This window comes from Phaseolus vulgaris, chromosome 4 (assembly GCF_000499845.2).
Source record: "Phaseolus vulgaris cultivar G19833 chromosome 4, P. vulgaris v2.0, whole genome shotgun sequence".
Taxonomy (NCBI): domain Eukaryota; kingdom Viridiplantae; phylum Streptophyta; class Magnoliopsida; order Fabales; family Fabaceae; genus Phaseolus; species Phaseolus vulgaris.
In genome coordinates, this window is record NC_023756.2 from 3,595,927 (window position 1) to 3,611,058 (window position 15,132).

At 31.3% G+C, this 15,132-nt stretch overlaps 1 protein-coding gene across 1 annotated transcript; it reads left to right on the forward strand.

The window, feature by feature from the left end:
* Positions 1–640: 640 nt before the first annotated feature.
* On the forward strand, positions 641–14,765 carry LOC137836604 (polypyrimidine tract-binding protein homolog 1-like). The gene is made up of 10 exons (XM_068645266.1): positions 641–820; positions 992–1,192; positions 5,586–5,648; positions 5,810–5,883; positions 6,007–6,102; positions 11,458–11,515; positions 11,598–11,684; positions 11,770–11,851; positions 13,074–13,186; positions 14,466–14,765. Exons 1-10 carry the CDS (start codon positions 641–643, stop codon positions 14,763–14,765), a joined length of 1,254 nt encoding a protein of 417 aa, XP_068501367.1.
* Positions 14,766–15,132: the final 367 nt, after the last annotated feature.

The following is a 15,132-nucleotide window of genomic DNA, read 5'->3' on the forward strand; positions in this document are numbered from 1 at the left end:
ATTTTAAAATTTAAAGTAATTATTATAAAAGTGAATAATCTCTAAAAATTTTAAATTATGTATAAAATCATTTATGCATCGTAATTTATAATCAAATAATAGTGCAAAAAAACTATACTATTACCATTTTCAGGTCCATTAGTTTATTTCTTAAATCCTAAACCCTAAATAATATAAAACCTATTTTGATTAGTTAATAAAGATTTTTTTTATAAAAAAAACATATATATACCATTATTAAATAAATTCCCAAATATAACAATCAAATAAAGAATTGAATATACGTATGAATTTCTCAGCCATTAAGATTAAATATAAATAAAGTACACAACTTAATCTACCTATTTTATGATTGGACTGAAAGTTTTAACTCATACAGATAATGAAATATCTTTAATTAAATTATATATATATGGCATGCATTAATGAATTTCCTAAAACAATAATAAAGTAATAAGATTAAATTAAAAAGCATTTATGATTTTTTTCTTAACCGTTATGAGTACATTAAAACAACCCACATAATGTAATTAATAAGTTCACCATCTTTGTTCATATAGTGTATCTTTGTCTCTATCTCTCAAACATTTCTCTGAATCCCAAACACAGTTCTCTCTCCTTTCCAACACTTTGCTCATTCATGGCTTTTTCTTCCCTCAGAATCGATGAAACAGTGCCTCCTTCGAAGGTGGTGCACTTTCGAAACCTTCCTGAACAGTGCTCTCATGAGGATCTCACAGAGCTGTGTAATCCCTTCGGTAAAGTTGTTAATCTTTTGTGCAACGTTGGCCCCAACAAGAACCAGGGTTTTGCTGAGTTTGTAAGTTCTTTCACTCTTTTCATTGTTCTCTTTTCTATTTATGAATTCATGTTCTGTTATGAATAATCATATATAATAATTGTAACAAATGACTGAAAAGATGGTTTCTAATAAAATCTGATTTTTGATCATGGTTCTCTTCTCACTTGTTAAGTTTGAATGTTTTACCAGGAAGATCTAAATGATGCCATTTCAATGGTTTCAAACTATGCTTCGTCTCCAGATCCTGTTGAGATACATGGGAGAAATATTTACGTGCAGTATTCTGATAGACCAGAAATTGTTATTAGCAGATTTGGCAAAGGAAATATTCTGCTGGTAACCATGGAAGAGGTGAAAGCTGGAGATGTAAGCATTGATGCCATGAGCTTGGTAAGTCCTGTGTTTTAATTAGTTTCCTAGTTAATTGAATTTCTAATTTTTTTTATCAATAAAGAATAAAATTAATAAAATAAAACATCTCAGGATGTTCTTATCCGTTTATAGAAAAAAATCCAAGACTTATCCATCTCTCGGTGGTCATTACAAAAAAAAACCCATAGAAACTACTATTAACAAAATTATATTGCATGGTTTCAAGATTTCAACCAATTGATGGTTAAGATAACTAGGACTCAATGATCAATTGGAAAAGGATGAGAAACATGTTCAAATGTATGCTTATAAACGAGGACGGGATAGAGGAAGCAACACAAGTCAAGGAAGGAATCCATATTTTTTTTAAGAAAACTTCATAAAGAAAGAGGAAAACATTATCCTTCTTCCGGTCTTCACAACCTTTGGGTGTGGTGTTCTCCGATGATCAAGTTAGTTCGAGTACAATGTGCAAGTGAGTGGGAGAGAAAAATTACTTTTGGCGTTGGATCTCCTCTGGTATTTATACATTTTGAATGGGCCTCAACTATCATGGGTCTACTCGTGGGTTCAAAAGAGGGTCCAATTGTGTCTTAATCACCATTTTACAATTAAACTGTCTTAATTATGGTTAACTGTGGATAAGGGTGGCAAAGCGGGGCAAGCCGTGCGGGCCGACCCACGGTAAAAAACGCAGGGCGGACTAACCTTTATAATCGGCATTAGCCCGTCCCACATAACCCGTGGGCCAACATCGGGGCGGGGCAGACTGGCCCGCTAACCCACTAGAAATAAAAAATAAAATTAATTGACTTGGCAGCAATGGTCCAGTGGAGGAGTGACAACTTTGAGTGAAAGAAAATTAGGTTTTCACTCAAAACACAATGCAGCTATGTTGTTCCAAAAAATTCACATAACACACGACGCACTCTCATTTGCAGTGTCGCCGCTCGCTCCGCTTGCTACTCCGCACTGCTTAGCCTGCAACTGTCGCGCTACTGCCGCTTCGCTGCTACCTCCACTCCTCCTCCACGTTCCAAAAAAAAATGTGGGTCAGCCCGCGGGCCAACCCACATGTGGGACGAGCCATGAAAACCAGCCTGCATTTTGTATGCGGGGCGAGCCTATGCGAAACGAGTCGACCCACTTTGCTACCCTTAACTATGGATTTACGGACTGTGTTTGAATTAAGATAGTCATTCAGTCATTCGGCTATGTCGATCTTCTCAACTATCCGATAGTACATGGTGAATAAAATAAAAAGAAAAATTAACCAAGTGGGAAAAAATATACATATATAAAGCATGCATTGAGTAAGGAGAAATGGAGGTTAATATGGACTTAAAATACTTATGTTATGCTTCCATCCATTGAAGAATGAAAAACTAAATATTGTTTCTTAGAATTTTATGAAAAATCCAATTGTGGTATTTGAATAATCAATAAAACAAACCCCAATTACTATAATATAACCTTCAATCTTTTTATTTCTTTTATATCTTCAAAGCTAAAGTATTTCCTTTTCAAAAAATTATAATCACTCCAAGATTTATCATTTAAAACACTTACAACATATTCTTGTTGAGTTTACCAATTTCATTAGTATTGCTAATTAAACAAAGCATCCACATTAAATGAAACACCAATTTTATTCCCAATGCTAAAATCTTTCATAGGAAAAATATACTACTTTTTAACTATTCCTAAAATTATTTTTGCAACAATGTGAATTAATTTTATTCATTCAAACTCTTGAATTTTGTTTTAGCGCATACAAAACTTTGTGAAGCCAATAAGTATTTCCTTTGTAACATATAACAATAAAGCCAACATATTATTAAACATAACTTTTTTTTTCTCCAAATCACCATTTAATAATTTTGATAGAATATCCAAGTGAAAGATTTCTATCCATATTAAATTGATGAATAATAATTAAATTAATTGTTTTATTCTTAAAAATAGACATAAATATATTACCATAGTTAACTCCACTCATTAGTGAAAATTCTTAAAAACAAGTTCTGCTTTATGTTTGTGAATATAACCATAAGGATATAACTTAGTTATATAATTTGCACCAATCAAATGTTTGTCATTAAACTTTAAAGTGAATTTCCAAGTCCCATTTTTGTTAATCATATCAAATCTTCTTTCTTTACTTCATTTTATTCTATTTGCGTGAAAGTTTCCTCAAAACAAAGAAGGTTCATCAACGACAAATGTTACACTTTTTTTCATAAATTTTGGTTAAAGACTTGATTTTGAACATTGGAGAATTAGATTCAGTAGACTATCATAATCCTTTCTATCTTATTTTTAAGCATTAATACTTTTTTGAACCTGGGTTTTTAATACACTAATAAAAAACTGATCTTATCTTTTATGCCATAACATGGAATAATCATGTTTGGAAATAAGTGTTTATTTATTCACTTGATTCAAACTAATTTAAAATCCATTTATCACACACTTTAACCTTAATAACTTTAAAATGATCACAATTGAAAATTATAACAACCATTATTTTTAAAATAGAGTAAATATCTTCTTTCAATTTTTCGATAAACTATTTTTTTTTTCAAAAATAAAATAAACAAATTATCATGAATAAATGTACAAAATTTGCTAGTGTGAACAAAAATGCTACATTTCCCTTATGCCTCAACAACTTTTTCATTTCCAAGTGTTCTATGTTCCCACTTCTTACAATTGTTACACAAAGTTTAAGACTTTACTTTATACCAAAAACTTTTGGACAAATGGGTTTTTCCTTTGCATGTATAGAAGGAGGAAAATTACTATTTAAACTATATTCAATTAACTTCAACCTCCCTGGCTAGGTTAATCAATAAATTTTCTACAATTTTCTATCTTTTATTATTTTATTGATTCACTAAATGGGATGATTTTAAAGTTTACTCCTTGATAACTTATTCTCCCTCATTTTCAACATTTCAAATTCTCTTTTAAAAGTCAAAAGTTTGATATTCCTCACCCTTTCATCACCTACATACATTTTCTTCAGTTCATTTCTTATTCGGTTGAGTGTTTCCAAATGCATAATGTTTGTAAAATCTCACATGAAAAAAAAAATAGACATGAGATAACTATCTCCTTCTTCATAGTCTCTTCTCATGTTGCTTGATTTGGGCTGCTATAGATTTAGCTCTAAATAATGAAATTTACTTATCATGAACTACATAAATTTATGTTTGGATAAAAAAAATTAAAAATTTATACTTGGAGAATAGAATGTGTAAGGATATGATGTTTAGGAGTATTCTTAGGTCATGATTTGAAATAGAGTAGAAAGAAAACCTAGGAGTATTTGAGATCTAGTAAATAAATACAAAAACTTAATTATGTAAATATTTTTAACACATACTTTCAAAATGAAAAAGTCCGTTAATATATATATATATATATATATATATATATATATATATACTTAGGAATGTTGAATATAAGATACCATCCAAGTTTATTCATTCCTTGAATTTTCCTCAAATGGAATTTACAAGTACAAAATGATATTCATATCAAAGTGCATTCTTTGCCCATTTGCTTGCTTATAGGCTTTTGGTGCATCAAAGAGTAATATTTTTGTGGATATTATAACTTATTAGAATCTTCATAATTTCACTTGTTGATTTCCTCTTTCTCTCAAGGTTTCACCTTGTTAATCTCCCCCATATTCCTTTCATCTCAACTATTTTTTTTACCATGATTATTATCTCGTAAGAATATACACTACAAGAAAATCATGAAATAGAAATCAATTTTTAGAAACCAAAATAATTAGTTGCAATAGTAACTAAATTAGAGACCATTTTATAAACTAAAAAAACATTGGTTTCTAAATTAGTTTTTATTATTGTTAAATAGTTTCTAAATTGGTATCTAATTAGTAACCAAGGTTTTAGAGACCAAATTTAGAAACTAAATAATTGGTAGTTAAAACCTTGGTTGCTAATTAGATACCAATTTAGAAACTATTTAGCAATAATAGAAACTAATTTAGAAACCAAATTTTTGTTTAGTTTCTAAAATGGTCTCTAATTTAGTTACTATTGCAACTAATTATTTTGATCTCTAAAAATTGGTTTCTATTTCATGTTTTTCTTATAGTGGTAACATACAACATGTTTCCTATTTTCCATAGACTCATAGTCTCTAAACATACTTTTTTAGCCAAAATACTTTGTTATAATTTTTAATTTACTTTTAGATAGATAATTCTCAAGAAAATGACATATATGTCTTACCACCTTTTTTTTGGGATCATTTGTCTCCTTTGAGCTAGTGTGCTACTCAACTTTTCTACTTTGTTATTGTATACCATTTTCTTTTTCCTTTAATGTATGTGTGTTAATTGGGGTTATAATACTTTTCTTTATTCTTTATTCAGGTCTTTTCTGAATATGGTTTGGTGCAAAAGATTTCAACATTTGAAAAGAACTCAGGTTTCCAGGTAGTTGAATTAATGATATGAGCTTCTTTCAATGAATCTCTATGTCACATGTAAATACATTTTTCAATATACATAAAAGAGTTAATAATACATAGAGATTCATGGAAACTATCATTATATATATATATATATATATATATATTTATTATTATTATTTGCAGGCTTTGATTCAATATGCTGATAGTGAATCTGCTACTTCTGCTAAGGAAGCATTGGATGGAAAAAACATACCTAGGCAAGAAATGCTTTTACATTTAATCTTTAATTTGTTCTTCACCTTCATGGTTAATTAATTTTGGTGATTAGTTGTTAGATAAATCTTAATTTTGCTGATTTGCTTATACTTTTTTTTATCCAGATCCTTACTTCCAGAGCATATTAGTGATTGTAAGTTTCGCATTGCATACTCAGGGCATCGAGAACTTAATATTAAGTTTCAGTCTAATCGTAGCAGGTAATAATGGACATTAAAGAAAACTATAACTTTTGTTATCTTTAAGAGGATGTTTAATTTCTTATTATCTTGAATAATTTCATGATTTCATAAAGAATAAATGGCTTATAGATTCATCATATGTCTCACACATTATGTACCTTGTATATTCCTCTATGGTATAAATTGTCATGTAGGATTCTCCATGCACAAAACATAATTGTGGGCAAATCATTGATTTTCCATAATTTCCTATACATGACCTCATCCTCCCCTATAACTTTATTTCTTTTTTTTTCTTTTTTTTATCAGCAACGAGGATTGAATAACAGGAACCATTTAAGGGGTGGTTCAACCCTTATACATATCTAAAAAATATGAGACAAATTCACTGGTATCCCAAACCAACAAATAGAGAGATAAACAAATCTACCACTATAAAATCCGTACAACCCTCATGTATGCAAACCTCGTGATATACTCTAGTTTTCCCTTTGCTTTCCAAACCCATTCACCCTCCTTATTGCTTTGCATTGAGCATCCTCGATCAGTTGCATGAAATCTTATAATATTGATTTATCCTATTCAAACCATTTCCTTCTCCAAGTTATGTTCCACTTCCACTTATTTCATGCCATTATACAACCTCCACTACCTTTACACCCTTTTGATTTGAATTAGAGTAAACTCTAGGGTATTTGTCCCTTATAATAGAGTTTCTCCTAACATATGTCTTCCCAAAATAGAATTTGGTTTCCTATTCCCATTACAAGAAAATAATGAAATAGAAACTAATTTTAGAAACAAAAAATAATTAGTTGTTATACTGAATAAATTATAGACCATTTTAGAAACTAAAAAACTTTTGGTTTCCAAATTAGTTTCTATTATTGTTTAATGGTTTCTAAATTGGTATCTAATTAGCTACCAAGGTTTTTGCTACCAAATTTAGAATATAAATAATTAGTAGTTAAAACATTGGTAGCTAATTAGATACCAATTTAGAAACTATTTAACAATAATATAAACCAATTTTTTTCCAGTCTTTAAAATGGTCTCTAATTTAGTCATTATAACAACTAATTATTTTTTGTCTCTAAAATTAATTTTTATTTCATGATTTTCTTATAGTGTGCACTTTTCTAGGTAATATTACCATCAAACAAATTTTTCTTTTTCTCCTTTTCTAGATACCTAAGATTCCTCCATCACCTCGATTTCTTTGTGTTATCCTTACAATTATTTAGACTCATTCACAACCTTAGAGTTAAATAGATGGAGACTACTTCCATTTGTCTAGAGAGCCATGTTGAAACATCTCAAACCCTTGACACCTAAACCACCCTCATCCATGATATCTTTGCTCTTAGAAATGATTTCCCTCTTTACCCAAGCAATATTTCTTCCCTATACTCTCATATCTTTCATAAAAAAATATCTTTCATATCTACTCCTTTATTCTCTTCCTAAGTTCTTACCCTTATCCCTTTACTCCATCTGATTTATTTTTTTAGTTATGTCATCTTCATTCCCTATATGCGTAAAACTAATTTCTTTTCCTATGTTCTATAGTCTTAACGCTTCACCTAAAATAATTCTCACCAGAATCTATTATAGTTGTGAATATCAATACCATTGGAGGAGTTCCTAAAAGGAATTAGTTATCATAAATTGTAAAATTACTTGTTATGGAAACTAGTTGAACAAGAAATTTTATTTTGCATCTGGGTATGTTTTCCTAATTATATGAAAGAGTTAATATAGTGACTATTTAGATGTTCTTAATAGAATTTTATCTCCTTTATTTATGGAAACTATTTGAATTTTAAAAAACCACAACTACCTTTTACAACTGTAATCACTATATGTAGTTGTAAGCACGACTTTTAGCTTTGATAATTTATTCTTGATTTCAATCGTTCAAAATATTTTTTTCTTCTAATCCGTGGCTGATCATGCCATAATCGTTATCACTTATATTGACATTCATCCAAAAAAAAAAAACTTAACCTTACCAACATCACCTCACACAGAGTGACAACCAAAAAAATAAAGTTGTTATCAGATTTTTTTTTAGCAAAGAATAAATAAAAATAAAATTAAAAATGGGACACTTCAGGGGTGTCCCAACCCGTATACAATAGTCAAAAACTCCATACAACAGAAGCTTTTGGTTCTTGATCACCATAGAACACCTACTAGACTCACACAACCATTTATGCAGTAAAAACAACCTGCAGGCTACTAGAAACCAGCACATGCCTTAGATCAATCAGAAAAGCGCAAAAACAGTGGCTTCAAAACTGAATGGAGTGAAATAAGCATGTCCCCACATCCAATTCCAGCATACCAAACAGTAGAGAGTTGCACATGACAGCGTCTGCACACCGAACTCCTCAGCATCCAACCGTTCACTAAGCAACTTGTTATTCATGTGGAAGTGTTTTGTGCTGTTTAAGTTTGCAAATGATAGTGGTATGGATCCTGTAATATTGTTCTCATCAATTTGTATTCTGTCCAGCACTGGAAGATGGCCAAGCTCTTCAGGGAGATCCCCAGTTAGTTTATTTTCACTCAGAAGTAAGAGTTTCAAAGTTTTGATATTGCCAATCTCCTTCGGTATACTCTCACTTATGTCATTCCACATAAAGTCCAGTATTTCCAAGTAAGATAAGTTGACGATCTCTGGTGCCAAAGTTCCAGACAGGTTCAAATTCAGTAGTTGCTGCACAAACCAGCTTTGGTTTCCAAGATTCAAAACTCCCAGGGTAGCTCCTGCACCAAGAAAACACCTTCCACGCGGCTTCATGAAAGAAGTATCTGCTGATTTTATCAGATATCTTCCCTATTTTCCTGCAGTAATGAGAGAGAAAACACCTTCCCCACCTCATCAAAACTTAGATATACAAAACCAGTCCAGCCCATGGATCTTAAGCAATTTAATTTTAAAAATGTTGCAGCAGCCAACCAACATGCATGATATTAAAAACAGTATAAAGCATTATCTAATAATCATATTGATGCATGTTATAGGAGATAAAATCCAATCGGAAAATGAAAAAGTGACTTTCCTTTCTTTGTGTTTCATCCAAACCCATGATTGTACTTGTGCTAAAGTTAAAATTTCCTCCACATCTAACTTAGCTTGGTTGAAGATAATCCTATTTCTATGCTTCCATATACACCGAGCAACTGATACCCAAAGACCTTTCCATAACCTATTACCTTCTTGATTAGAACATATGCCAGGAAATTGTTCAAAATGATGATTCAATACATTATAGTTCACCGAACTTACTCCCATCCAACTAGAGCACATGTTCCATACTTAATTTATTCTTCACATGAAACAAGGATATGTGAACATGTCTCTTCCTCTTTTCCACAAAACACACATAGTATATCCCCCAATATCACGCCCCTTCTTTGCAAATTCTGTTTTGTTGCTAATCTATCCGATAATGCCCTCCACACAAAAAACTTAGCTGATGGCATGACCTTTAAATTCCAAAGTATTTCGAACACCTTCAAAACCCCCCTGTATCATGCTTTACTAACCTGTTATATGCTGATTTCACTGTGAATGTATATAACGGAGGATCGATCCAAATTCGTATGTCTTCAACCTCTTGTCGTAGTGTGACTTGAGACATAATTGCCATGAAGTCCTCTACCATGCTTTTCTCCTATTCAAACCAATCTCTTCTCCAACTGAAATTCCACTCCCACCCTTCCATAGACCAGCTTCCACAACTACCAATATACTTGTCTTTGAGCTTCGAGTTATTATATAACCTCTCATATCTTGTTTTGAGTTGGCCATTGGTTAACCACTCGTCCTCCCAAAATTTGATCTTCTCCCCAGAACCCACTTTCCAACCCAAATTTTGATTGAACCAATTGACCCCTTGGTCAGAAAGACTAGCCTTGGCTAGATCACTCCACCATCTAGATGTATACCCCTTTCGATTTGGTGCATGTGATATTGTCGTTCCCCACTGGCCATACTTTGATTCTAGAACATCCTTCCAGAGTCCAGACTCTTGAAATCCCAATCTCCATAGCCATTTTGCCAGGAGTGCCTTATTGAACAACTCAATGTTTCTAATACCTAGACCTCCCTCCTCTTTTGCCTTACAAACATTTTCCCAACTTGTCCAAGCAATTTTCCTCCCTTCCGCTCCCCAACCCCACAAGAAAGTTCTTTGTAGTTTGGTTATCTCCTTGCACACTCCAATCGGTGCTTTGAAAAAGGATAGGAAGAAGAGTGGTATGGCACTGATGACAGATTTTATAAGACATACTCTGCCTGCAAAAGACAGGTTCCTCCCCTTCCACACTGATAGTTTCTTTCTAACCTTTAAAAGCACAGGCTCCCAAAACGAGCATCTAGATGGATTACCTCCTATAGGTAGGCCTAAATATGTAAAGGGTATATTCATTAGACTGCAATGAAGTATTTCCGAGTACACATTCATCTCATACCTACCTACCCCAATTGCACCAATTTTGCTTTTATGGTAATTGACTCTAAGACCAGAGCTTAATTCGAAACATCTCAAGATAGCCTTAATGCATATGAAATTTTGAACGTTAGATTCACAGACGAAAAGGGTGTCATCAGCGAATTGGAGTAAGTTCACTTCCACCTTTTTCCCCCCAACTTTAATTCCCGAGAGCAAATTTTTCCTTGTCGCTTCTTTTACTAGACCCGCTAAACCTTGTGCGACGATCAAAAACAATTTGGGTTATCAGATTCTATACACATAACATATCCTCATGTCAAACTTTGCTCAATTCAGGATGAACACGTCCTCTGATTCGATTAATGACGTGTATCGTACAATTTGGGTTGGGGTTGTAGGGGAAATTTGGATTCACAGAAATTCTATCATTTTCAATAGGGGTGTGGTTGACACGTCTGAAGTTTGTACTTTGATGCAAACAAATGTTTGGTCTTGGATGTCAGTAAAATCTTGCTCTGCTTCGATTCTTTTTTCCAGTTGGTGTTTGGAACCTCTGGAATGTATGCAATTGATCGTTTGAGGTATTTTAGGTTGATTAGTATAGACAATGCTTTACTTGTTGGTTTGGTGGTTCCTGTTAGATGTTGGATTATGTATCTCTTGTATAAGGGTTGATGCACTCCTGAAGTGGTTCGCATTTATATACTTGTTATTGCTGATAAAAAAAACACTTTTCTAACACTCTTAAAGAGCTGACTTAGTGCTGTTAAAACTTATGTAAAATTTCTTGCATGGCATTGTTTTCATGTTTGCACTAAAATTTCAAAATTCAAATATAATCTAAAAGATCTTTAGATACTTTTCTATGTTGTTGCTTGGTTATATTAATACATTTTTTATGACTTAACAGGGACTACACAAATGCTACGCTTCCTGTTAATGAGGCTACTATTGCTAGGGCATTACAGGTACATTTTTCTTACTACTTTTCTCTGATGAATTTATGTTCTCTTTGTTTGATCATATGTGCTAATGATTTATGATGTTCAGCCAATACCTAGAACTGCTGACAATCATGTTCTTTTAGCTTCATTTGAAAACATGCTCCAAGATGTCACTCTAGATGTTCTTCATGGGGTGGGTTTGTGTTCCTCAATCTCTTTCAAATTGTAATTTTTGTAAGAGATTCATTATCTTTCTACTAATGCAGTATATGTTGCAGGTGTTCTCTGAAATTGGAACAGTGCACAAAATTTATATATTTAAAAAGAACACTCGAACTCATGCACTAATTCAGTACTATGGTATCAATCCTAATTCTCTGAGCTCTTGAGAGATTCTATACTTCATTTTTAATATTTATTTATAATTTCGAAAGTATTCCCTTATTTTCTTTCTTTTATGTGTAGTTTTTATCAGTGGGTTTTAAAATTCTTGGAGTATGAATATGGTTTTCCTTATGCTCTAATGTTGAGTATGGAAGATGGTTTCTTGTCAAAGGATGAAAATTAATTCTTATTTAATCTAAAGATTGGAGAACTTTTTCATATTCTAAATTAAAATAAATCTTAGGGGTTAGTTCCTTTTACTCTTATTAATATTTTTATTACTTCTTTTTTATTATCGAAAGAATGTATTAATGTTGGATATTTGAAGAATATTTCAACTTTATTACAAAAATTAGTTATGTATGTGTATAATTCTTGAAATCATCAATGACCAACCAAATTTATATCTACCAACACTACTAGAAAATCATTAAATAGAAACAAGTTTTAGAAAAAGAAATATTAATTTCTATAGTAACTAAATTAGATACTGTTTTAGAGACTAAAATAATATTGATATCTAAATTAGTTTCTATTATTGATAAATAGTTTTTAAATTGATATTTAATTAGTTACCAAATTTTAACAACTAATTATTTAGATTCTAAGGTTGATATCTAAAATCTTTATATCTAATTAGATACCAATTCAGAAATTATTTATCAATAATAAAAATTAATTTAGATACCAATAACATTTTTAATCTCTAAAATAGTATATAATTTTATTAATATAGCAAACTAATTATTTTTTTCTCTAAAATTAGTTTCTATTGAATGATTTTTTTTTTTAAATACATAAAAAGAACCCTTCATCATCATCATTTATCCAACAACATGCAAACACTTTTGTTGACCACCATTACATATAAGCAACAACAGAAAAGCAAAAACAAAAAACTTTTAAAATCAAGAAGGATAAGTAACTAGTCATCCCATCTTATATCACAAGCTTAAATGATCCTCAATATATGTATTACTATTGTTTTATAAAGTTTATTATTATTATTATTATTATTATTATTATTATTATTATATAAGATAAACTAAACATTACTGTTGCTGATCAGAATGTTGTAACCTGAGACATCATGGTTAACATAGAATATAGTGAAATTGTAATTTGTTTTCTTAGGATAATCATGCATTGGTTTGTTTGACAGTACATAATTTTTGAGGTTGTATGCTTTTGATTTCAGATGTGGCGACAGCAAAAGCTGCGAAAAATACTCTGGAGGGTCGCTGTATATATGCTGGTGGCTATTCTAAGATTCATTTGACATACTCTCGTCACGATGATGTTAATGTAAAGGTATGAGAAAACTTAATCTTATAAACAATACATTTTTCTTTATTAGAATTTCTTTTATTTTTATCACACTTGAAACTTTCTTTTAATATGGATTTTTCAGGGTGACTCAATCCTTATATAAAAAAATTTATAAATTTTTATGTCCTAATCTAAATCAATCTTTCAATAAAAGTCGTCGACTAACCCAAAATCTAAGAATATCACCTACACATGAACTCACCCTTAACAACAACCAAAGTATACCAACATATCAAATTTTACTTAGATATAGAACACAAGATTGTATATATTATAGGTAGACACTAAGTATAAAACACCAAGTATCAAAAACTAAGTATTCTAAAAGTACTCACATATACACTTGTCCAAACACCCACATAAAATTCATTGGTAAACTAAATTTATACAAGTAATGCAACATGGAATTAAATTTTGAGAAAAAGCCCCAAAAATTCACAAAACAAGTTAAAAAAGAAAGACTTTTTTTTTTCCAACAAGAAACAACTAAATTAAATCAGCCCACTTAAGGGGTGATTCAACCCTCATACAGAGTAAAAATGAACAGAAATACCTTTCCACCTACATATTTAAAATCATAAGGAATCTCCTACTGCCTTTCCCTACATTACCAGCTAAAGAAAGAACATTAAATTGAATACATACATACCAAGGATTCTAGACACCAGTCAAATAACGAAAAATTCACTGACGGTATCTTTGAAACAATCCAGGACCAAACCTTAAGCTGTGCTAGGGAAAAAACTTCAGAATGATCAACCACATCACCTTTAAATAAACAATTATTCATGTGTCTCCAAATTTCACTAACCAATGTTATCCAAACATTACCCATAATAAGAATAACTGAAGTAGGTGCATTTAAGATTTTGAAATGTTCAAAATGTGACCCAAGGATGTTATGATCGGCCGAACTCACTCCTAACTAGTCATAACAAAGATTCCAAATTTGCCAAGCAACTCTACATCCTAAGAATAAATGGTTTGTTGACTCCTCTAACTGCCTGCAAAAGCAACAAAGATTGCTTTCAATCCCTATCCCGTGTCTCTCCAGATTTACCTTGGATGCAACCTTGTTTTCAATCACCATCCAAGCTGTAACATGAGTTGGGAAACGCCTTAATCCTCCAGAAAAAATTGTACAGTCTCAAAACTTACCTAAACCCTAAACCCTAAAAAAAAGACTTAAACCTACCTAATCCTTTAATGTTTGCATGATGATTGCTGAATTTGATTTTAGTGTTAACTATTTTGGTTTTAGGATTATGGTGACAAAAGTAGAGACTATTCAAAGCCTGAACACAGTGTGCCACAAGCTCCAGCAACAGCTTGGCAGAATCCTTATGCAGCATCTATGAACCCTAGTAGTGGTGTCCATGCTTATCCCTATTGTTACATATCAGCACCTGCTACTTTTCCTGATCAAGTTTATGCCTATCCTCTTGAACAAAGCAACCCTATGGTTCACACTACAGGTTACATAGGAGTTCCTCCTTTCTCACCTCAAATGCAAGGCTTTTTAGGGTTTTTTCCTATACAACCTTATTATTATGGTTACTAGGTTTTATGTCAACTACTGTATGAAAATATTGGGCACTCAGATATTCTAAGTTTTATAATTATAGTTAGATCTTATAGAATTTACTGTAACTTCAAATTCAGCTTTCTAATGACTAAAGTATAATATTTTGATGTATTTTCTCATATTACTCAACCCTTCCGATTATTTTATAAGGGCAAGACTTTGTTGTTAATTTATATTTCTTTTATCGAATAAATAATTTATTATTAAATAGAAACTAATTTTAGAAATAAAAAATTATTAATTTCTATATTAACTAATTTAAATATTATTTTAAAGATTAAAATATTATTTGTTAAAGTCAATAGGAGAGGGTTACAATATGACTTTTTGATAAACTAAATCA

What these genes read in the sequence shown, in the direction of transcription:
- LOC137836604 (XM_068645266.1), top strand. Translation starts at nt 641, where the DNA reads ATGGCTTTTTCTTCCCTCAGAATCGATGAAACAGTGCCTCCTTCGAAG. An exon ending in ACCAGGGTTTTGCTGAGTTT is followed by an intron (nt 821 to 991) that starts GTAAGTTCTTTC and finishes ATGTTTTACCAG; the next exon opens with GAAGATCTAAATGATGCCAT. An exon ending in ACGATGATGTTAATGTAAAG is followed by an intron (nt 13,187 to 14,465) that starts GTATGAGAAAAC and finishes TTTTGGTTTTAG; the next exon opens with GATTATGGTGACAAAAGTAG.